Raw genomic sequence first — 24,965 nt, forward strand, 5'->3', positions numbered from 1 at the left:
TTAATTAGACCCTTAAGTTGCTTTGATTAAATCTCCTTATTGCATTTTACCCTCAGTCAAAAATGTAAATGTGCACCTTTTCAGTGTGCATTAATGCAAGAAAAAGCTAAATATTTAAGGAGATGAAAATGGAAACGATGGATATCCTTGTTCTCCTGTGTCTTTAAGAGCTACTGAAGGTGTTTAATAAATGGGCTGCTTAGGGGCTTCTTGGCCACTTAGTAAGGTGTCCTTTGTCATGTTTCCTATGCAAAACTTTGGAAATCATTGTCCAAGCGTAATATCAACGGCCTGTCTATTCTGCTGTATGAGACGCACTGAATCGCATGATCAGAAGAATGATCAGTGTGCTGTGCTTCTTTTATTTATTTCTTGGCTTCTGATGTAATGACAAACTGAATTTGGCTTTTAAAAATATCTTTTATTTTCTTCAATTATGGCTTTTGTGTGAAACTAAAAAAAAATGTTTTTTGCAACTCCACCATGCTTAAATCAAAGAATAAATCATGTCATGTAGGGTAGGGACTGGCAAACATTTTTCTCTAAAAAGCCAGACGGTAAATACCTAAGACTTTGAGGACCAGACAGTCTCTGTCACAACTACTTAATTCTGCCCTTTTGGCATAAAAGAAGCCATAAACAATAGTAAGCAAATGGGTGTGGCTATACTCCAACAAAAACTACTTATAAACACAGGCTATGGCCAAATTTGGCCCACAGGCCATAGGTTGCCAACTCCGGGATCTAAGGCATCGCTATTTAAAATGGACATTATTCAGGGGCTCATGAGAACATGAGAATTGCTCCACCTTGAAAAGGTCTTACTTTCCCAGACCCCTTAGGCCCTGCCTGGGGACCTACCTGATGTACCCACAGGGTGTCATCACAGCCTGAGCTTCCCTTACCAAAACCCTGAGATTCTACCATCCACGAACATTCTCACAAAATGTGACTCAAAAGAATGGTCAAAAAAGTTAAACAGAAACAGATTCTTCCTTGAACTGTCTTTAGTTGGAGTCAAGACATCAGACCTTTAGGTTTTATGCACAGTAATATACGTAGTCATTGAGGACGTTGATTAGTGCTATGGGGGGGGATAATAGTTTTGCTTTCTCTATGTTTTCTGGAATGATTTTTTTCCAAGAATGTCTCAGAATTTTGAGTTTCTGAGCATGTTGATTTCCCTCTCTTCCCTCATGTCCCACTCTTACCCCACAACCCTTGATAGCATTATTGAAGGATTTAGTTTGGATGTTTGTTTCTAAATAAGAGGCAATCATTATCTGTTTTAAGAATGTGATATGACTTTCTTTTGGTTCTATCCAGTCTGCCCTCTTATGTTTGATGAAATCCCACTAAATTACTGTTGGTACTAACTGCCCACAAAGATTAGGCTCACTTACAGACACAGTATTGCCTCTTACTCCTTTGGTATGTCAGTGTTTAAAGACTGCTCACAGGACAATATATTTGTGTTATTCTAAGGAGTATTTCTATGGATCATTATGATCATGTACATTATTTCAAAACATGTACTTCTGTTCATTAAGAGTCACAGGGATCTGGTGATGTTCATTACTAGCTGACCCTGTGTTAAAAGTATTCAGTGGAACAGTTTTTTTTTTTCCTTATGATTCCAAAAGACTCAGAAGACCAGTAAGGGCTGTATGATGAGACAGGTTATCTTTCGGTTTCGGAACGTCAGTTTACCATTGCCTTTTCTTTCTTTCCCCTTTTCCTTTAGCTAGTGATGGCAAGTGAATTTACAGGATGAGGAGTGTATTTGCAACAGCCTCCTTCCTACTATAAGGGCATAGTTTGGGAATATCGATAATGTCAGTAAAGGTCAAGAGTATTTGCATGCCATCTGCATACAGCTGTCCCCAAGGTTGGGCCATTAGAGAATGGAGAAGAGATAGTCTCCTCAAAGCTTCCAAATGACTGCCTGGAAGGATGTGGGTGAATAGAGTGTGATTTGGACCTATGGGTGCTGGAACACTCCCCACGCTACGGCAGCAGACTCAGACCCTTTCCTCATTTAATATTGAGAGACTGCAATAGGGGGAAGGGGGTAGAAAGAGCTGAAGGTGTACAAAACGTGTCCACTTGGAGAGCATCTCCAGAATATGATTCCAGCTCCCCAAACTCTTCCCCAAATTCCACATGCTCTGCTGGTTACCGCTACAGGGTGAAGAGTTGTTTTATCTCCGATCTGAAATCACTTTCCTAAAGAACTGGATAAGGTGTAGACAGCCCCTTAGGAGAATGCACGCTACGCTGTAACTGCTGGAATGACATTACAGACCTTTCATTCTATAGGTGCATAAGCAACTCATAAGGAGATGCTAACTTACCAGGAATAGCAGGTAGCTACATTCCTTATTTCTGAATTTTTAAGGGAGAACCAAGAATCTACCTAACATTTTGTTAATCTGAGATATAAGGTGTCCTTGGTCTCTAAATTAACAATGCAATGTTAAAACCTGGATTCATCATAAAGCGACTGCCCCCCCTCCCATAATTTCCAATTCAAAGCTAACTTCCCATATTCAAAGCTAGCACAGACTCAAGATGATGAAAACTTCACTGCAGTGTAGCTAGAAGCTAAAACTAAAGTGCCATATAGGTCTGTGGGAAATCCACAAAGCATATCTTTGTCTATAATAACTTTATAACATAACTGGATTGAAAAATATATACCTATAAAAATAAAAAGAGAGCAGTAAAGTTTAATAATATTTATGAGACAGAGTGGCAATCTCTATGTACAAATGCTACACTAAATATAATAGTAACAAAATAATTCAATTTAAGGAAACAATCTTTGTGGCAATGGGCATAGAATTAGAAGGTACCAAGAAAAGTAAAACTTTAGAAATTCTAAATTTGGTATGAAATAATAGTATGGAATATAGGTACTTGTATTAACTGTGCTAAGAATATAATAAAGATTCTATGACTTACACATAGCTTTTGAAAAAATAAAAGATATGTGTATGTATTTACACACATACACATGTGCACACATACATATATATATATACACAATATATATACATACACACACACTTTTTAATTTGAATTTTTCTATTACCTAATCTAGTACCCAGAGAGTCAACCACAGGAAAACAAATTTTAATACAAGGAAATACGTCATTTATTTGAAGTAGAATCTGTCTCTGGAGAGAGAAGGCAGTATAAAAGAAAATTCAGTCTACACTTAAGCATGTCTCTTAATATTTACTTCTTTAATATTTCATTAAACCTAGAAGCAAAAATAAAGACAAAGAAAGGCTACAGAACAATATAACTATCTCCTGTGGTTTGGAATATCTTGAGAGAATAAACCTATCTGTAAATAAACAGAGGTGATACATAGATAAATCATGCATCAAATTTGTACCCTACATTGAAAATGATAGTGAACTGAAAGAATTACAGGGGCACAGCCCCGGAAAATCTTTGCTTTGGCTATCTACTTCTCTATATCCTTGGGCGTCCTTTTCTATTCTTAAAGGTTTTAAGGGTTGCCATTTATTTTGGAATAATGTATAGCATCATGGAAAAAATTATGGAAAATTTTAATTCCTATACATTATAAAGAACAAACACTCCCAAAATATCTAATAAAAGTCTTGTTTCATATAATTCCTGTCATTGTGGAGTAAAATGTATTTTCTCCTCTAACTTTTCCACTTATTCTTGCTTATGAATAGGCTAATTAATTTATTTTAAATTAACTGTTAGATATTTAATGGTTCTATTGTGATAAGATAGATTCAGTGCTCTTTTTAAAGTTCTGATATTGGGAGAACCTATTTTATTATTTTAAATAGATAAAATTCAAAATAGAAAAGCAGGAAACACTGGAGAAGAATACTTGTGGGAAAGACTTTTTAAAAAGACGTATTAATACATTAGCTGGGAAATTTTATATTGAGATTTTTTTTTAAAAGGTCAATGTTTTCATATTGTATGTCACCAAAGTAATATTCTCTAGAGTCTCTCAAAATGCATCTTTAAATCATTCTCAGGTTCAAAGGAGGACTGCAATGATGTTGTCCTGGTGATTCTGCCCCCCAGTGCTCGCTATCTGGCGTCTCATGGCCTCTCCCATTCTATGTTTCCTTCCTGGGTGGGGGGCCTCAATGGCCTCCCAAAGGCCTAAGAAATTTAACCCATTCACCTCTGTTATTTCCAGCTGTCATTACTTCTTGTACTTAGAGTTCTTCTACCTCCAGAATTGGCTAAGAGATGATGTCCTCTTCTTTCCTACTGAAACAAGCTCATAGACCCCCACACACAAAATTTTATGAAGGATAATTGGTTCCCACCCTAAGGGAAATAAAAGGGGTAGATGTCACACAGTGAAGACACTGCATTTTTTTCCTTCAGGAAACCTTAAGAAAATCTCACAGTTGATCTATCCAGTGCCTATTTATACGCAAATTGGATTATTATATTTTCAATAGCCCCTGTTTTGATTTTCTACAAATCACACATTCCCACTCTTTACTCACACAAAACTCCAAAGGTTCCAGTCACTCCTGTTGCCAATGAAACACTGAACTGGTAATCTCTTTCCAGTTACTACCCTCTGGTCCCTTTGGACAATCCCCAAAATGCAAAATATGTGATGGGGAGAACTTTGAGGTTCTGCCATCCTCTTGGCTCACTCATGGAAGGAGGGGGCAACCAGTGAGCAAACAGAATGGGGTGGAAGCCTGGCTGGCCTCACAAGAGCACCCTCTTAGGTCTGGGAATTTGCTGTGCGAGCCTGGTATAATCCCAAATAAAAGTCAGCTGATAAAATTTTCCAAGTCAGAAAGTCCTTATGTTGTACAACAAGGAAACGTACAGTTATTTCTTTTAATATTTCAGCTTTTCCTAATAAGCTGGGTTCTGATGACTGATTTTCAGAAGTTAGTAACTACTTGATTATTAGCATTCTTTAAACCCACAGTGGGCACTCTTTCTAAGAACTGCCATTTCCAAAATACTCTACCAGCCTGATCATCAGGATGGCTGTATTTGGGGGGCAAAGTCATGGGAATTTGGAGAGTTTGGTAATAAGCAGAAGGAACTGGATTTGAAGCTCTCTTGCATACACCCTGATCTTTATAACTTACTTACAGATTTTCTTTTGGCTCTAAAGGGATTGACCAAAACCGACCAACCCGAGGTGGTCTCCATTGTACCTTATAAAGTAACCAACCATCTGAGTTTTGCCTAGGACTGAGTGGGTTCCCTGAAAATTTCATGTTTACCTGAGGCTAAAATGGGAAAGTTCTCAGGCAAACCAAGGACATGTTTGGTCACTGTTAGAGAAAAGTAAACAATGACTCAAAATCCAGGTGCCCAAACAAAGATGTGGAAACAAAGCAAATGAAGGTGAAAAAGGTAAAGGAAAGAGAGTAAAATGGGATGAGTATATATCACCCTAAATGACCACAGTGGCAGATGTGGACCACTGTTAGCTCTGAACCATAGTCCTGCTTGACTAGGGAATACTGTTGAAGCCTTTATTGGGTCTGCTCTGTCAAGCGAAGCAACAGTTTCCATGAACCTAAAGACCTTTGAGTAGAAATCCTCTGAAGAGAAGTTACTGATTCATTAGCACAGAAGAAAATTCCCATGCCAAGTGGGAATGACAGGGTGTACCTGAGGCTCCCACAGGGAGGAACACCTTTATCAAAAGGTGCTCAGCTTAGGGAAACATGAAAAAGATTTCTGTTTTGAAATCTCCAGTTGACTACTGTAGATACAACCCATTCAGAGAAATGATAAAATATTTAAGAATTTCAAAAGTAGCTGTAAGGGAATTATCTTGTCAACATGAACCATCTTAATATTTATGTTGATGAATTTAAAAAATATTGGCCCATCATGTCAGAGTTTTATGATAAGATTTCTACTACCAAAATTACAGAGTGGGTTTTCTTCTGCCCAGAGCATCTGAGCAGATTGAAAATAGAGATCATGTCATTTCTGATTTGGAAAATGAATAGGTTTTATTTGACAATCTGCTATCACAGACTGACTCCTGTACTTATCATTACCTTTTTCTACAGCAAAATCAGATTGAGTTAGTATTATTTCCTTCCAGAACGATTAAGTGAAACAAAAATTCAACCAGCTCAACTTGTTCCATTAGTGTTCTGCTTTGGTCAAGTCTTCTTTCCTTCTCGTCTCTGTTCCCACTCCTAACAGAACTGAGTGGTTTATTTTGACCAAGATATACACAGCTGGGTTTACTCAGATACCAACACTGCATGCATTGAATCAGGCAGAAGAGTGAGGGGAAAATACGCCAGAGTGGGCAAGAAGTAACGCTTCTGCATGGCGTTTCTGTAGGACTACCGAGTGAATATTTTTCTGAGACAACAGTGGAATGATTCACGGCTGGCTTATAGCGAGTACCCTGATGATTCTCTGGACTTGGACCCATCGATGCTGGACTCCATTTGGAAACCAGATTTGTTCTTTGCCAATGAGAAGGGGGCCAACTTCCATGATGTCACCACCGACAACAAGTTGCTTCGCATTTCAAAAAATGGCAAAGTCCTCTACAGTATCAGGTAAGCTTCCTTCGGCTGCCCCCTGCTCCCTTCTCCATTTTTCTCCTGACCTAGAGCTGCACGGTTCTGCAGGGCAAGATGTATATGAATATTATCCTTTGTGGTCTCTTGTTTATTATTTAAACTTAAAGTTGGTGAGAGTGCCAGTGGTTCCCATGGTCTCAGAAGTGTAATTCTCCATAACCAAAATATATTAGGTAGGATGGTGGGTAGGTGATGGTATCATATAAATATCTGCACAAATATGTTTTTATTTATTTGTTTGTTTTATTTATTTATTTTTGGCCGTGTTGGGTCTTCGGTGCTGTGCACGGGCTTTCTCTAGTTGCGGTGAGCCGGGGGTACTCTTCTTTGCGGTGTGCGGACTTCTCATTGCGGTGGCTTCTCTTGTTGCAAAGCACGGCCTCTAGGTGTGCAGGCTCAGTAGTTGTGGCTTGCGGGCTCTAGAACGCAGGCTCAGTAGTTGTGGCTCACGGGCTTAGTTGCTCCATGGCATGTGGGATCTTCCCGGACCAGGGATCGAACCTGTGTCCCTTGCATTGGCAGGCAGGTTCTCAATCACTGCGCCACCAGGGAAGCCCCATAAATATGTTTTTGATTGGTTCAATAAAGGAAGTGCAGGCCCTTTAGTTCAATTACTGAGCATAACATACAAATTCTCATTTCAAATAATTATGCCATTCTATAGCATTTAAACACACACACACACATACACACACAAAGATTCAATGGCTCAGTATCGTCACTGACCGCATACTTTGAGCTCAGTGAACGGAAAACTGGTTCTAATCCCAGATCTACTTCTAACTAAACATGTGATCTTGATCTGTTAACATTTCTTGGGCTTGAGCTTGGGATAGAAAATTTCTCAGATGCATTTTTGCTTTTTTATTCAGATATGATCTTCACCAGAATATTCTCCAGAATATCACCCTACAATCAAAATAATCACTCCCTTTTAGGAACTCTCATAATAGTTTCTCTGTGAATCTGTAAGTCTCTGACTTCTTCCTATCCCATATTTTGGCTACTTCTGTACACAAATATAGCATAAGAACACAGACTTTTGGAATCAGACAAACCTAGAATTAAACCGAAGCTTTGCCACTTACTAAGTTACATAAGCTATAACCTTCAGTTACCTTAATTGGAAAAATGGGAAACACCATATTTAACTCAGAGTATTCTTGTGAGAATGAATTATATACAGCAGAGGTCAGCAAATATTTTCTGTAAAGGGCAGATGGAAAGTATTTTAGCTTTGCCAGTCAGACTGTCTCAACTCTGTCAGAGCTACTCAACTCTGCCATTATAGCACAAAACAGCCATAAACAATACTCAAACGATTAGGTGTGGCCATGTTTCAATAAAACTTTGTTTACAAAGACAGGTGGTGGACTAGATTTAGCTCTTTGGCCATAGTTTGCCAACCCCTGATATAGAGTAAATAAAAATACTTGCCACAGTTCATGACACAGAGTATGCTCTCAATAAATGAAATGATGGCTGTTTGCATTTTTTTTTGCATTTTTAAGTTAACATTCTTTCTAAATAATAAGCTCTTTAAAGCCAAGATATTCGGATTTTTCATCTTTTGTAACCCCTCCCAAAGGGCCAAGACAGTGTATTGTATATGAGAGAAATCGAATACATTGAATAAATATTGACATGTTAAAGATTCTTTAGAGAATTCCCCTTCTCTCCAATCTTATTACCAACAACAAAAAAAAGAGGCAGCTAGTGTCTTTGCAAATGATTTTCACAAGTTTGCAGACTCACCACCACCAAAAAACTGCATTTCACAACTCTATATACAATTTAGGTCTGTACTGTAGATTCCATTCTTAACCTAGTAATTTCACAGCTTGCTGGTTGCAGATAGCTGCAATGTCTTTTGGAAGGAAAGAGGCTGCTCATTTGTAAAAAGTGGCAAAGTCACCGCTTCCACAAAGAACCAGGGAAATTTCCCCCTTATTTTTAAGAAACTTTACACTTATTTTTATAAAAATTTTTAAGGAAACACAGAATATTCCACATGGTGATGCATTTGGTGTAAGATGCGGTATTGGGCACAACCTAAGTTGATGTGACCTGATGAAATGGGACATATATAGAGCATGGTGCTGGGAAGGAGAGTTATAAAAAGCAGCACAGGGTATCAGCTGCTCCAGCTAACCCTCTGGGCCTTGGGTGGCAGTTGCTCTAGTAAATACCTGGCATCATGCACTGCCGAAATAAAACCAGGGTTTTTTTTTTTTTTCCTTCTGTTCTATAAAGGCCCTTCCATTCTAGAACCATGAAGAATACAATGTCCCCGAGACTCGATCCAGAGGCAATTCTTCTATCTCTGGTTCCCAGTAGGCTCTGAAATACCCCACGACTGTTTTGGGATGGGTGGAGTTTGTCCTGTGGCAGGCTGGTTTAGACTTTTCCTTCACTGTGGGTATTCTATGAAATCAGGGGAAAGACCCTTGGTGCAGGAGAACTGGGCATGCCATTTTAGGGAAACACAGCTCTTGGCAGATTTGAATTGCAGGAATCTAATTGCTTGCCTGGAAGGGTTTTCAATGAGCCAGACACGGTGCTGGGCCTAGAGATCCAGAGGTGAGTAAAATGTGGTCTCTGTCCTGGAAGGGCTCCAGTCTAACCAGGCAGGCAGACATAAGATAAACTGAGTAGTAGGAATAAATAGGGAACAAGGAAAAGAAAAGTGGCTCTAACTTTGCAAATGAATTCTGTGACTCAAATATCGTTAGAATTTTGGGGTCGGCACCCACACTCCTGTTTACTTGAGTCACTGGACTCAATTTAACTAGAGGGTAAGGAGGAATTAGCGCTAATATAGGCCCAGCTGCAGGTCCAACTCAAGTTTAAAGTACAGTTTTTGGTGTCTTAAAGGTGCTGGAAAGTCCTTGCTGACATTCCATTAGGAAGGACTTTCCCTCAACTCTAAGGTTCACAATGCAAATACCCCCAGGAGAGGGAAAACCCTATCCTCAATTCATACTAAGCCATAAAGAGCTGATACGAAATTTTCTTTCTGATAGTAGGTTTAATGTCTGTGAAGAATAGTGACAGAGAGCATGTTGGATGCCTGAGAGGAAAAATCAGATAGGACGAAGAGAGTTAAGAAAGATAGAAGGGAGGCATACAACGGAAGTACCAAAGATAAACTCATGAATTGCCTCCACCTGACACATTTTAATACTTACTTCAACACTGGGCCACGTGAGAAAAATAATGTTCTATGGCTATGTTTTGTATTTGAATTTTCCTAAAACCTAAAGCAAATGGATGGTAGCGTTTCAGCCAGGAAAAGTTCTATGCTTTCTTAGCTTTGTAGGAGCAGAGGTAGAATTAACTCTGCATGGAAACCAAAGCCCAAGGCTTTGATGGCCAAGCAGAACACAGAGAACTCTGCAGCCCACTGACTTCATAACAAGCAAGGTCACACTTCCCAAGAGGTAATATATCTGTTTGCCCGAAGACCAAGATTTTTAAAAGGGAGTGACAATAGACCGGAAATCCATACATGTCCTGCAGATTCAAACACCTGAGGCACCTGAGTAAAACTTAAACAAATCTTTTAAATAGGAACCAAAGGTCTTAGCTCAGTGTTAGAAAATTTCCATCCAGTGATGCAGGACATAGTCTCTGATGATGATGTCAAGCCTATTTCTGTCCACTTATCCTCTGATTACTTTTTAAATTATTCACTTCCGTCATATGTTTGATCTTACTCTGTTTTCATGTTTTTTGTTGACCCACCCCATTAAGTGTTGACCATTTTTGACCAAAGTGTAAACAAGGACACACATCTTGCTTTGTATACCCTCTTCAGAGACAGTCAAATTCTAAATTCATATTACTTTAAAAGGCCTGAATCCACAGTGGAATAACGAGGTGAGCCTTGGGTATAATACATATTAGTGCTCAAACAATATTTACTGAATTGAATATAATGAATTGTAGTAGAAGTCAGGGCATCATGACCTATGGTATGCGATATGAAAGAGAAAAGGAGAGGGTGAGCATTTTTGTTTTTTTGTGTTTTTTTTAATTTTGTTTTTTGTCTTTTGCGGTACGTGGGCCTCTCACTGTTGTGGCCTCTCCCGTTGCGGAGCACAGGCTCCGGACGCGCAGGCTCAGCGGCCATGGCTCACGGGCCCAGCCGCTCCGCGGCATGTGGGATCCTCCCGGACAGGGGCACGAACCCGCGTCCCCTGCATCGGCAGGCAGACTCTCAACCACTGCGCCACCAGGGAAGCTCGAGGGTAAGCATTTTTAAAGAGGAGCAGCTGGTCTCATATGTCCACAATGTCTTTGCTAATATTTGTTTTCTTCCCTTACTTCCCACTGCTTCTGAGACTTTTCTGCCAAAACTCTGACTTTTATAGAAGCATAGGATTTTTTTTTAATTGAAGGTATTACAGGGCAAAATATCCTTGTTTTACTGATGAGGAAGTGACTTCTTTAAAAAGTTAAATGAGCTAAAATAATGGAGCCCATAAATAGGAAAGCTAGGACAAGAATCAAAGCTCTTGACTTCTATTTCAGAGCTATCATCTCCTACCCCACATTAATTCTTCATTTACTCCAACTCAAATCCAAAGACACAAACAAATACAATACCAAACACATGTCATTTTCGAACCAACCTTTTGGGGACTCAATTTTCAAAGGACTAGTGGAGGAAGAAGGTAAGATTTAAGATGAGAATACAAAGTATCTTAAAATTTCGCAAATGTCTAAAAAGACTTTAAATTCAAGATGCCACAGTTGACCTTCAAATAGGAAGCTCATTTGATAAGTTTTATACAGCATGTATAGCTTATATAGCATATCTACTTTCTGAAAACTTACTATCCCAGGGATCAAAGGGCTGAAAAGACCCACTAAAGTCATTAAGTCAACTCCTTACCTTCAGACAACCTGTTGAGAACTTATTCTATTTTTAAAGACCTTCAGAGAAGGAGATTTTATATTCTCTCCTTGGATCTTATAATAAGTTACTCGAACATTGTGCAGAAACTCCTCCTTATATAACTTAAATCATATTTGCTACAACTTAAATCAGTCGCTTTTTCCCACATTTGTTAACATGATAAACAAATGGCTACCATTTTTAGGAGGATGGAGGGATTACCTCACTGTTTTTGTTTCATTTTTGAAAATGAAATACATTTTCATCCCACCAGAGTTAGTGGACATATGTTTAGTCACCAAAACTATGTTGCCGGTTTAATTTTACAGTGTGTAAAATCAGCACCAAGATGTTCTTCATCTTGCAGTTTTCAGTTTGCTGTATGGTTCAGAGCGCCTACTCTGAACCTTATGATGTTGAATGCTATCCTGGTTCCTTCTGATACTATAGTAGACTGGGGTTTTTTTTTTTTTTTTTTTTTTGCGGTACACGGGCCTCTCACTGCCATGGCCTCTCCCATTGCGGAGCACAGGCTCCGGACGCGCAGGCTCAGCGGCCATGGCTCACGGGCCCAGCCACTCCACGGCATGTGGGATCTTCCCAGACCGGAGCACGAACCCGTGTCCCCTGCATCGGCAGGCGGACTCTCAACCGCTGCACCACCAGAGAAGCCCTAGACTGGGGTTTTAGAGTCAAACACCCTTGGGCTAGTGTCTCTGGCCTCAGAACTAGCTGTGTGACCTAGGGAAAATTTGTTCTCTCCCTGAACCTCTATTGCCTCAGCTTTCAAAAAGAGATGATTTGGTTAAGAGCTTTAGCAGAATACACTATATGCTATATGCATAGACAGTCAAAAGTGGCGTTGCCCTGTACTCTAGGGCCCTTGGTATTTTCTTGTAATTTCATGATTGTGCTTTCTGTCCCAGTCTCTAAGACGAAGAGTAAACTGACCAGGATAGATCCCCACGATCTCTGGACATTATTGTTTGCCTTCAGTGTCTTTTATTTTACCGACCCGGTACCTAGGGGCCCTATGCTACCTGCCAACTGCATAGAGTTCTCCAAACAATAAACAGTTATGGGACTGATCCTCCACAACAGCACCCTGCATCATCAAGACATCTGAGCCCCTCATCATCAAACTTTATCTGACCTGAAACTTATTCCTTTATGGTGTTAGAGGTGATTTACTTGTTAATTCCTTTTGATTCAATTCATAATTGCAGGTGTTGATGATTCAGTGTTCCACCATCCCAGTAGTATCTGAGTTGTCATAGAGAACTCTTGGGGATTGACATGCCTTCTACCTCTGATGATAGATTACAGGCACCACTGAGAGTAGGTGGGGTGTAGATTTCTAGACAGACATCCAACAGAGCTCCCCAAATAATCCTGTCTAATGACCAACTCCATCCACACACATAAAAGGCCAACTTTTCTAACAAAGCCTCCCACCCTTGACTCATCCTACAGCCTGATGCAAGAACTTCACAGATTCTAACTTTGGCTATAGAATGATTTTTATGGCATAGGAAAAAAGGACATTCTTTATTTAGACGTCAGAGCTGAAAACAGAATGCACAGTGAACTAAGACCTGCCTAAATGTCACCAATGGTGATACTTTGATTATCTTACTCTCAATTGTGATGAGACATGTAAGCCCATATTTTCTATTAGAAGGCAGCTATGCAAAGCTGTGATTTCTTCTCTCTGTGCATATTTGGACCATGTTTATCTTTATATCCTATAATCCAGGCAAAATTACATTCTCATCTTCCAAATCTGTGTCCAAATCCTCATTAGTTTTGGGACTTGACTTAATGCGGTAATTAATGACTGTAACATAAGCGCCCACATCAGAATTAAGCAATGAGGCTTCAGAGAAGTGCTGGAAAATGCCATGGAAACCACGATTCCCTTCTCCCTAGGGCAAGCAAGGTTGGGAGGGTGGGACGTGCTGGCACGCATATATGCCGGTGGCTTCAGCAGGAGCTGAGCTAAGTGGTGCAGAGGGGGCACTTTTGGACAGTGGTCCTCAAAAAAGATGCATCTGAAGGCAGAAGCATTAAAGTCTAGAAAGTGTGTTCTGTACATGACAGACTCTCTTAAAGTGCTGGAAAGCTCTGCTGAGCTCCTGATTGGGTTCCGAAAGACACATACACTCAAGGGCATAATACTGGTTCAAACACAACAGAGTAAGGATTTTACCCTTGTTTGAAGGGAAAAAAAGGGGGTTATGCAATGAAATACATGGCAGGCAGCATGACCACTTTTCCTTGACTGTTTGCCTGACTGGACTAGCAATAGCAACCAGCAGGTTTTTCTCCATTTGGAGGTAACTTTCCACTGCATTAACATTCATTAGAGTTTGCTCTGAAGGTGATGGTGCAAAGAACAGAATACCAAGAAGGTAGCTTAGGGCATCAGGAGCACCACACCTCCTTCCATCATTTACTGTATCCCCTAGGCTCAAAGACCAGCCTCTCTAACTCCATCAGTTTATTATTCTGAGTCTCGGTTTCCTTACTATAAAATGAGATTGAACCAGGAGATGAGATCAAGTCTGAGGCTCCTTCTAGCTCCGTCATAAGTCTCTAATAAGTCTCAAAATGATCTCCTCTTTCCCAAACCGCAAAATTCCTTCTGGATGAGGAAATAAGAGTGGGTCCTTCATGTCCCTTAGGGTTTGGGAGCCAGCAAGAGGGGATTCTGAATTGTAAGGTGCCTATCTCAAACTACTTTGGGATCTTTGAACCGTTTCCTCCCAAACTGAACATCTGAGGAGAGGAACTGATTTTGGAGTGGGCTAGGGAAGGTTGGACTACCTGTTGTTTAAGAGGCAGCCTTCTACTCAACGTATAGTTTACACCGTGACAAATACTTAACACTGAGCTCCCTATTGAGAAATTTCCCAATCGCAAATTAGATCATTTGTACCCTCTGATTCAACCAGCAGGAGCATCCGTGAGATATTATTTTAGAATGTGTTCATGAATTATGGGTTTATATACTTTCAGACAACTATACAAAGATGGTTGGCTAGGATAATTATTAACTGGATATATAAGACTAAAGGAAATCACCTGGTAGCTTGGAGCCAACAGAGTTCGAGGGCTAGTCTGCCATTATTAATCACCTGACTTTTCCTGTGGCAGGAAGCCAAAGGAAATTCAGAGGTCCTGGTGAACCTGCTCAACTTATGTTGACGTGGGCTTCTGCCTGGTCCACAGTGCTGCTTTTCAAAGGCTCCCTCGATGACGTTAATCTCAAAATAAACACAAATAATATCACCATGGCTCTTATGAAACGCATGAATTGCTTTAGTGCATTCTCATAGCACATAATTCAAAGGAAAGACACTCTGTTTTAAAATGGGAAAAAATCGTCTATCCTCAAAGCTCAACAGTCTTTCCAATAAGTCTATCCTTGCTCGTGGCATTTAAAATTACAAACCAACATCTGATACAACATTTATCACTGGACAGTCATTGAAAGACAATTAAGGACATATATAATTATGTGAAGTTCTACAACGTGACACACACTCAGAGGAAGGCCGTCCCATATGGGATTGATCATCCCTTTCCAAGGACAACAGAATAATTGTTTATCCGATGTTTCGTTTTAGTGGGGATATTTTGCTAAATATGAATAGTTAGATGAAAGAAAGCAACAAGTGAGCTAAGGGATTAAAGACAACACTAAGGGGGTGGGGCAGATGTCAGTTCTGAAGTTCAGGAGGCGGGGCTTCCCTGGTGGCGCAGTGGTTGAGAGTCCACCTGCCGATGCAGGGGACACGGGTTCGTGCCCCGGTCCGGGAAGGTCCCACATGCCGCGGAGCGGCTGGGCCCGTGAGCCATGGCCGCTGAGCCTGCGCGTCTGGAGACTGTGCTCCGCAACGGGAGAGGCCACAACAGTGAGAGGCCCGTGTACCGCAAAAAAAAAAAAAAAAAAAAAAATTGAAAAAAAAAATGAAGTTCAGGAGGACTTGGGTTCAAATCCAGTCTCACTAAGTGACCATGAGAAGTCACTTAATTTTTCTTTGATCTGCAGTTTTTCTCAGTCCCCGATAAATGTTCAGTGAATGTCATAATCACCCTGGGTTGGCTGTAGAATAAGGGGAGGGGAGTGGCGAGACAGTTCTCCCCATTCTTCCTAATCCATACACACGGACATTTCCTTACTCAGTACCTGTTACACTCAGGCTCCACTCACCTTCCATGAGTCCCAAGCAGATGACTACTCTCTGTGCCTTGGGTTTCCTTCCTTTGGGAGGTATATCGTTCCTAGCAGAAGTGACAGTTGCATCTTTTTTCAGCTAAGGGCTTGGGCCCCCTCTTCAGCCGCTTGTTAAGAGTCAACTAAGGAATTGTGCTTGGTTTCAAAGTGTTATCTAATCAAGAATGGACCATCCTACCATCTGACCAAGACTCCGTTCTTTCTCTCTCCAACCTTTGCCACCAGAAACAGTGGCCAGCAAGTCTCCGCCAGTTACCACAGCAGAAGTCTTAGTGCGGCAAAATACCAGCAAAGTAGCACAATTTTGCTCTCAGCTGTCAGCAGATGAAAAGTTACTTTGGTTTTCTTAAAACCATATCTGCAGTTCACAAGCACTTGTTCTTTTTCTCTTTCACCAAAAGTAAAAGGATCCCAAATAAGACACTGCTATACAGTGCTACTCCCTCTTTTTTCACCTCAGTGTCACCATTAAATAGCTGTGAACTGAGGCAACAGAGTGACTGTGGACAAGTCAGTTGTCATTATTTTAATGTGCAGGCTAATAACATTTTATCTTCATGAACATTTGGTTGTATAAATAAATACTAGCCGTGAAATGACTGAAATTTAAAATGTAACTAAACTGTGGGCAGAATTGGTTACATGAATCTTTGATAATTTGAGCTCTTCTTTCTGATGGTGTTCCATTTAGCCCTCTCCCATTTACCACCTTCAAAACATTTTCGTTCAGGAAATATCAAAACATTTGGAAAAGTTTTAGCTGCAGATTTATCAGTCGCTCTCCAAGTTGAATCCAATCCATATTTGGACTTAATTAACACGGGCCCACCATATGTGTGCACATTTTCTGAAGGGACCAGGCACAGATGGGAGCAGATATTGTATTTCTGTCCTTCCCAGCTAGTAGCGCTCAATGCATATGGGTATTTTCTGTGATGCCTTTATAATGTTTGGTAAACATGGACCTTCCTAGTCAGCCACTGGCATTTTAGTCAGGGGACAGGAGTAGAACACCTGATGAACCAGCAGTGTTGCCATTCATCTCCTGAAAATCCCAAGGTCAACATGGAAAAACAGGCTTTATATTTATTTGGAATTAACTAAGGGGATAGAGTCTAACTGCACAGCTTACGACCAACCTGGGGTTTACTTTCAGCCCTAGACAATATTGAAAAAATGATTTCTCTCTGGTGTCCTAGCCACAGGGTTCTGAGCCCTGTTATCCACCTAGGTTCATCCTTCCGTTTGATACTCTCAGTATCAAAGTCTGCTCTCAGGGATATGGGTAGGGAACCTGAGAATCTATCAACTCATATAGACAAAGGAGGAAATGACTAACGGTACTTAAGACACCATACTCTCCCTAGATTTGCATCTTAATAGTCATGGAAGCCTTTAGCTAAATGTCTATTAGCTCATTATACTTGGCAGCCATGAATTTTCAACCTTTACTTGTATAAAAAAGCACAGCCACATTTCATGCCTTGCATGCCTAGCCAAACTTGGACCAATTACTTTTGTCCTCTGTGGATAAAGATCCTTTCGCGGGTACCTTGAGTTTTGATTCAGGGTCATCAAATGATTATTGCAAGTCATACTTCCCTGACAGACCCAAAGGGCCCTCTCAGGATCTAGGTCTGGAAGGGTAGATTATCTGCTCTACCCAATCAGTGTGAGCGCTTATTTAGGCCCCAAGGGACAATGAATGAAAAGCCTTTTACTTGATTTAGTTCAACTATGTCTGATTTACATAATCTGGAAGGATTCTTTAAATGAGAATTTGAAAACAACTTTAAAAAGTTGAATAATAAATGCAGAACTACTGGGATAGACTCCACTGAAAGAATATATGTATGTACACACACACACATATATACACATATATATTAATATCTTAGTAATGTTAAACTACGATCTCCTTCAAGAGAGAAATTTATTTCAAGAGTCTGATAGCATGAGGCTCAATAAATGCTTGCCAAAAATTGCTAAATGGATGTAGTAGGTTACAGCCCAGGTGGAGTTCTGTTTAACACGAATCCCTCCTCACGAAAGACCTGGAGCTGGTCTTCCTCCACGCTCTGACCTCCTCCCTGCTCAGTACCAGGAGCTTTTGTAAATTTTTAGTTGGGGTTCATGCAGTGAATGTTGCAGCCACCACCCCAATTTCCTTTGAAATTTCTCGGCGGCTGATTTTTCTAGTCAGAGACCAGAGACAGCGCCCTGACTAGAGTTCCACTGTCCACCTTTGCACACTCGTGTGTGTTAATAAGCATCTGGTCTGGGTTCCTCTCTGCTGTACCTTCCACCCCTCTTAGCAGCGTTCCCAGTTTTCTAGCCACACCCACCATATTCTTGGTGCCAATGAACTGACCTTGTTATTACTGCCTTGACCTTACCAGCATGCCACGCCATGGTGACTGAGGCTCGTGATTAAGCCCCCTTGTCTCACTACCCCCGGTCCAATCACTTAGAAGCCTACTTGGGCCTCACTGGCCGGACCTGGTTTCAAGTAGAAAGTCGTATTTTCCAAAGAGAGTGCTAGAGCTACTGAAAAATCACAGACCCCTTTCTCAATCCCTTCCTATTCCCCTTTCAAATTTTTCTCCTTTTGGTCCATCACAGGGACAGTACATAAAAGTCCTCCCTTGGGACATGCTGAAGTAGAGCTTCTTAAAATGTGCTCCACAAGACCAGCATCAGTTTACCTGAGCTGCTTCTCAGGAGGGCCTGAGAACCTGCATTCCCACCAAGCCCTTCGGATGACACTTACGCCCACCAGAATTCGAAACCCACGGTGCTAAAGGAGATCTTGATCAGACAACCAGCCTGGTGGGGTCTTTTAATCCAATGACTCCTCTAACTCTTCCCTCCCTCTCCCCATATGTGTGAGTTGTATAAATGATGCACATCTGGGACTTTCCTGGTGGTCCAGTGCTTAAGACTTTGCCTTCTAATGTAGGGGGTGCAGGTTCGATCCCTGGTTGGGGAGCTAAGATCCCACACGCCTCGTGGCCAAAAAACCAAAACATAGAACAGAAGCAATATTGTAACAAATTCAATAAAGACTTTAAAAAACGGTCCACGTCAAAATAATCTTTAAAAAAAAATAAATAAGTGATGCACACTTAACTTGACTTCTAACTTGCCCCACGCTAATTTCATTTAAGGTCTAGGTAGGTTAGGAGGACACTCTTGTTCAATACATGATGCATCCTGTCAAATCTCCCTGACGTTAGAATGTCACATGGTTTAGAGATTTCCAGGTACACCTGAGAGGAAAGGGTCAACAGACCTACATTGTACAGTAAGGCTGTCCTTATGTTCTTGGAGAAAGAGTGGATAGCATTCTAGGATGTTGGATGACAAAGCCCTACGGGGGAAACAAATATCTCACCTATATACCCAGACTACCAGAAAGTTCCAATTTTAAGAAGCATTATTATTTGGACTTCAGGCTTTCATCATATTCAAGAGTGGAAATTCACCTATAAGAGGAAATCTTCATGCTGGTCACCGTCACTTACAGTTTAGAATCATAGAAATTTTGAGCAGGATGGGGTCGTGGGTGAGGAATGAGGCCCAGAGATTTAGTTAAGGTCAAATTGCTCTTTCTCTGTAAGCCTGGTCCACCACCCAGGTCCCTAGATCCCCAGTCAATGGTGCTTCTCCTCTGTGAGGTGGCCAGGAGAGGCTGGAGGAGTTTTTAAAAGGAAAAGTCATGGGAAGCCTGGATGCCTGCAGAAAAAATGAAAGGTCTACAACCTATTCTGCTGGCTTCACAGGCAAAAGAGGATGATAACAGATTCTTTTTCTAAGGAGGAAATGTGGTAGAGTGGAAAATAATAAATAAACTTTGACATCAATTAAAGTTGGGTTCAAATCTAACTTTGGTTGCTTACTGGTTTTGTGACTTTGGGAAAACGGCTTAACCTCTCTGAGCTCCACTGTGCTTATCTCAAAGACAGAGAATGCTGTGTGCCTCGTGGGATGGTACTCCATGACTGCAAAATAATGAGAGCACCTGACCTACGGCAGGTGCTCAGAGAATGATGGTCAATACTATCGACATCACTTGAATTTTTATCTTTCCTTATTAAGTATTTTGATCCTAAAAGAACACCACAGGTTCTGTCCCCTCTGATATTTCTGTGTACTGCTAGGGTTTGCAGTGTGCTACACAGAGTGTGCTAAGCATGGTCTCTGACACAGGAACAGCAGCAATATACCTGAGACTCTTGCTTTTCCTGAAACACAGAAGCATCCCCTTACCCCTCCTTTCCAAACAAGACAGACTACTACGACCATCAGAATTCACTCTCTCAAAAGAGGATGTTGGCAATCTTTGCTTTAAGCAGGAAGATCCCTAATGACAATTTGTAATTCCACCTGAAAATTCGTTTTCTCTTCAAGTGGCTTTTTTTCCCTCAAGAATCTTTTGCTGGGAATGGACTTCCACTTCTAATACTGAGTGCCTTATGAACGAGTAGTTGCTTTGTGAGTCAAGGAACCTCCCGTCCGCCATGACGTTATAAAGTTAAGTGATCAGTTCGCATGCTTCTAGCAATAGGAGAACAGTCCTGGCCGTGGACCCAGCTACCTGAGCAAGGCTCAAGGACAGGTGGACAGGGCTTCCGGGCTTTCTTTCAGCTTGATTTGCCTTATTTCTAGTTCCCACTAGAAATGCTAGCAACTTACAGAAAGGGCCAGGCCAGCTTTCTGGCTTCTTTTGCCAGTCTGGGAATTTGGCAACACCCCGTGGGCTCAGATGACCCTTCTTCTCTTCTAAATCCTCTGTCCTTTCCCACTTCTGCTGAATAAAAGCCTTACGTTCTCCCACAGAGCTTGAGGACGAAGATCCATTCATTTGCTCAACAAATATTTATTGAATACCTCATCTGTTGAAGGCATTATTTTAGATGGTGAAAAAGAGAGAGTTGTAGCCTTTGTGGTTCTTGCATAAGGGAAGAACCTTGCGTAGGAGAGAAATAAGTAAATTTAAAAATATATCTGATTTTAAAAAGTATAACATTAACTCAGTTTACAATGTCTGCATCTATCATTGTTTTAAACTTTAAATAAGGTATAAACCCAAGAGCTGGTTTGATGGCAAGGTGAACTGAATAGGAGAGCAGTAAGGAAGGCGAGGGAGATTTGGGCGGAAGCTGACTTCCTGTGCTTTGTCTTACCCTTTTGCCTTTAAAATCAAAATGTTCACTCAGCCTTCTTACTCTCTATAAAGAAGTAGGGCCTCTGTAAGGGAACTTTATTCCTTCCCTTGTGCAAACAGGAGCAGGGGCGCCCTGAATGCACGCATGTCGTCACAGTGACAGTGGGAGATGCGCGACAGTGCTTCAGCGAATGAGTTCTTTAAGAAAAGTCAAATGGAAGATGGGTGGCCTCAGCTCACTGCCTTCACACGCAATGGCCTTAATATTTTAGATGGTGAGGAAGAGGAGAGCAAATCTGACATGCTGTAGGCATTGTCTGCTAGCAAAAAATCTGACTTTCAATAAAAATACTTAATTCTGTGAGACCCCCCCCCCAAAAAAGATGGAGAGCCAGAGTAAAGGGGATAAAAATAGTTCACATTTTAGTATATGTTGTATGTGTCAGTATTATTTGGTGCAATTTCTGCATCTCTGTACAAAATAATATCGTCCCGTTCTTTCCCCAAAACTCATGTTTTTAAATTAAAAGATAGCTTTTAAATAAAGCACTGGTGGTTACTTTTGAAGGTTCTTGACTGAGAAGAGAGCACATGGGAATGTTCTGGGGTGATGGGAATATTCTAAGTCTGGTCTGGGTGCTTGTTAAACAGGTGGGTATAGATGCAAAAAGGTATCACGCTGTAACTTAAGATTTGTGTATTTTTACTGTGTTTAATATATGCTTCAATGAAAAGGAAAAAAATAAGTAAAAGGCAAGTCTGAGTTTTAGGCCTGCGGATGTGTGGTACACTAGACATCATAAATTATGGGCTCTGTTGGCCATGAAAGAACTGATTAGATCTTTCCAATCGCTTCCCATTTGCTCAGCGGATGACGTGATTTAGCAAAGTGGGGAGCTGTTAACTTGCCTCCTTGTTATTGGCACCCATTGAGTTCCCATACAAAACCTACCTAGAAAGGAAATTAGAAAAATAAATAAGGAAGAAGGGAAATACCCACTGAGTTCTCAGCTAAGACAAAATTCAGAGAGAGTTTCAGGCTCATTGGGAATTTCTCTCAGTGGGGTTTTCCATGGCTGTTAATAGTTCTGATCCCAAGAATTCTGGGTCCCTATAGGATTGTTAGATCTGCCGCAAAGGCAGAAATATCACGTCTGAAGCCTCTTCCCCCTAAATAAATGTGAAAAGTTCACAGAAGAATTGTATTCAGCAAACCTATGATTAAGAATACTAAAATTGCGTTGTTTCCGATAGCAAACAAAATACAACTGAATTTCCTGTTGCATGTTTTTAAGCTGTATTCATTTTTGCTATTATTATTTTCTAATTTCTCAAAAGTAAACTTTTCAAAATCATAATGAAATTTCCAGATTTTCTAGTTCTGATTCACTTAAACTATACACATGCCCTCTGATTATTTTTATATGATGGACATATTTTTGTTTGATGTAAGTACTTCCTCTTTAAAAAAATAGAAAAGAATAAATAGATTCTTACTGTGTTAGTAACAGTTTTAAACCCACAGATCCTTTTGAGATTCCCCTCCCTTAATAAAGTGTCAAATTTTTAAAATTTTTTGATTACTAGAGATTTTCATTTTGATTCTTTTACTCTTCCCTTACTTTAAAGAGTTCATGGCATTGATCTCAATGAAATAAAATCTCAAAAAAAAGTCTTTATGCTGGGAAGAAATGTAAATATCTTTAACTATATTTATACTGCTATCTCTAAATGAACTCCACAACTGACAAAAATTATTTTTCCTGTCTAAAATGTTGTTTTAACTCAGAAGTTTAGAACCCAAAACTATTGTTTTTCCTTTAGAAACATGGTATTTGTGTTCTCAGAATAGCTCAGAGAAGGTAGGTACTTTATTTAGCAATGAAATACTGTATGTTTGTGGCAAAATTTTAATATAATTATAATATAGCAAAACATTATTGAATAAAACATAATTTAATAATTTTACCCTCCAGCTATTGTTTAAGGAAAGGCATGTTTAATTACATAAAGACGGACATCTTAGATTAGCCTACACTTGTCAATATAAATAATGCAGAATGAACAGAGTAAAAAAAAATATGCATCATCCCACCAACCAGAACTATCTACTCTTAATATAGTGTTGTGTTTGATTCCAATATTGAAAACATATTTACATAATTGACATTATACTGCACTGTTCTGTATCCTGCTTTTCCCAGTCACTGTTGTATTTTGATGATTTTGAAGATTGTCAGCATGGATTCTTTGTCTAACCTCACTTCAAATCCCAAATCTTTTCTTTCTTTAAAGTAACTGGGCCGCTCTTTTTTTAATTTTGTCTTGGCTTGTATAGAAGGTATAACATGAAGCTGAGAAAGGAAAGAGAAGGGAACCAGGAGGGGAGAGCATGACAGAAAGGGAGAGTTTAGGTAATGGTGTAAAAGTCAGAGGGGTCTATGGATAGAAAAGATGTTTGAGAGAAAATGAACAGAAGTTGGAGCAGTGAACTTCAGAATAACAAGGATTCTAGTATTAGAGCTAGATGGCAATAAGCATCATTTGATCCTACCCCATCATTTGGTGAGGATGCGTGTTTATTGAATTTAAGGTCTTGCTTTGGGGACAGAGACAGTTGGAGGAAGTACTTGAAAGGGAACACAGGTCTGCTGATTCTCAACCTTAATTTCCTCCCTTGCATCTCTGAGGTATAGAAAAACTGAAGAGCAAGAGGTGTGTACCACTTCCTTGAGGACTAAAAAAGGAAATAGTAGAAAAGAGGTGGTGGCTTAATCAATATCCTGATAAAAGACTTGATCAGAGCTGGCTGGAGCTTGGAAAGTTAAGGAAAGGGGGAGCACAGTAGTCCCCCCAGGGTGCAGAGAAGAGAAGACTATGTATTTATACAAGCCACCATCCTCAAATGGTTTTGTTTTTTTTAGATCAAGGATTACCCGCTCCAGACTTGTCAAAATTCCAGAATGAATGCTACAATGTACAACTGACCTATCCATGTAGTTAGCAAATGAAAAGATATTGAAGTTTTTGCCCACCTGATGGAAGGAGAACGAATACTTATCACAATCAGTTATGCTTATCACATCATTTATTGTCCTTGAAGCAAAGGCCACCTGTCCAATTCTAAAGCAGTACAAACTTTACGCCTTTTGGACATCAGTGTTTGTAAGAAGAGCCCACGGTTCTTGTTACGCTATTTCTCAGTGCTCTTCTTGATTCTAGAATAAACTTGAGACCAGTGCCACTGGGGAGATGAGACTCAGAGGCTGGAAGATGGGAAATGGAGAGTAAGGGGTTACAGCAAAATTGTATAGTACTTTAAAAATTTACCAATGACTACTGTTCATTTGAAAATTAGAAAGCATTTTCCTGAGTGAGAGCTGAGACTTCATTACTTGAATCAGTGTCACTCTGCTTAATGCAAAATGTGTTTTTGGTTTGCTTCTCAAGAACCAGACCTCAAAAATTAAAAACTTGTTTTAAAATTTTGTTTTCTCTGCTAAGGCTCACCTTGACCTTATCCTGTCCCATGGACTTGAAGAATTTTCCAATGGATGTCCAGACGTGTACAATGCAGCTGGAGAGTTGTAAGTCACTACTACTGAAATGACCACCTGCTTGTTTTAACCAATGACCTGGTTCTTTCAATGTGCCATTAAGGAGAAAAAACCCGTAAGACTCATTCTCTACGTATTTAACAACTCCCGAGGTCCTTAAGGGAAGGACGAGCAAAAGTGAATGTGTGTGCATGTCTTATATCCAATAGAGAGAAGACCATTTTTCAAGGTAAAATGCCAAATAACTTGCCCTTCCTCAAAAAATGAGCCTGATTTAGTAAGCTTTTCTTTGAAATGAAAATGTCTCCTGGGAAAATCAAGATTATTAGTCATTTAACCTCTATAATGAATCACATTCTAGTCAGAAACTTGTATCTCCTTCTATCGCATGCTTGTATAGACCTTCACCCCAAAGGAATTTTGGCAGGAAGCGCTAATTGATTTGAGGACAAGATGCAGGGGCCTTAGCCAGAGGAGGAAACAAAAATGAGTGGCATGA

General features: G+C 40.2%; 1 protein-coding gene across 3 annotated transcripts in view; it reads left to right on the forward strand.

Annotated features, from left to right (window-relative positions):
- The window catches only part of GLRA2 (glycine receptor alpha 2), a 195,633-nt gene that overhangs the window by 44,210 nt on the left and 126,458 nt on the right, over positions 1-24,965 (forward strand). For all 3 annotated transcript variants that reach the window (XM_032620076.1, XM_032620077.1, XM_032620078.1), the window contains exons 4-5: positions 6,355-6,578; positions 24,414-24,496. In XM_032620076.1, the coding sequence (XP_032475967.1) occupies positions 6,355-6,578; positions 24,414-24,496 (307 nt within the window). The remainder of the gene's footprint in view (positions 1-6,354; positions 6,579-24,413; positions 24,497-24,965) is intronic.

Source organism: Phocoena sinus, chromosome X, assembly GCF_008692025.1.
Source record: "Phocoena sinus isolate mPhoSin1 chromosome X, mPhoSin1.pri, whole genome shotgun sequence".
Lineage (NCBI taxonomy): Eukaryota > Metazoa > Chordata > Mammalia > Artiodactyla > Phocoenidae > Phocoena > Phocoena sinus.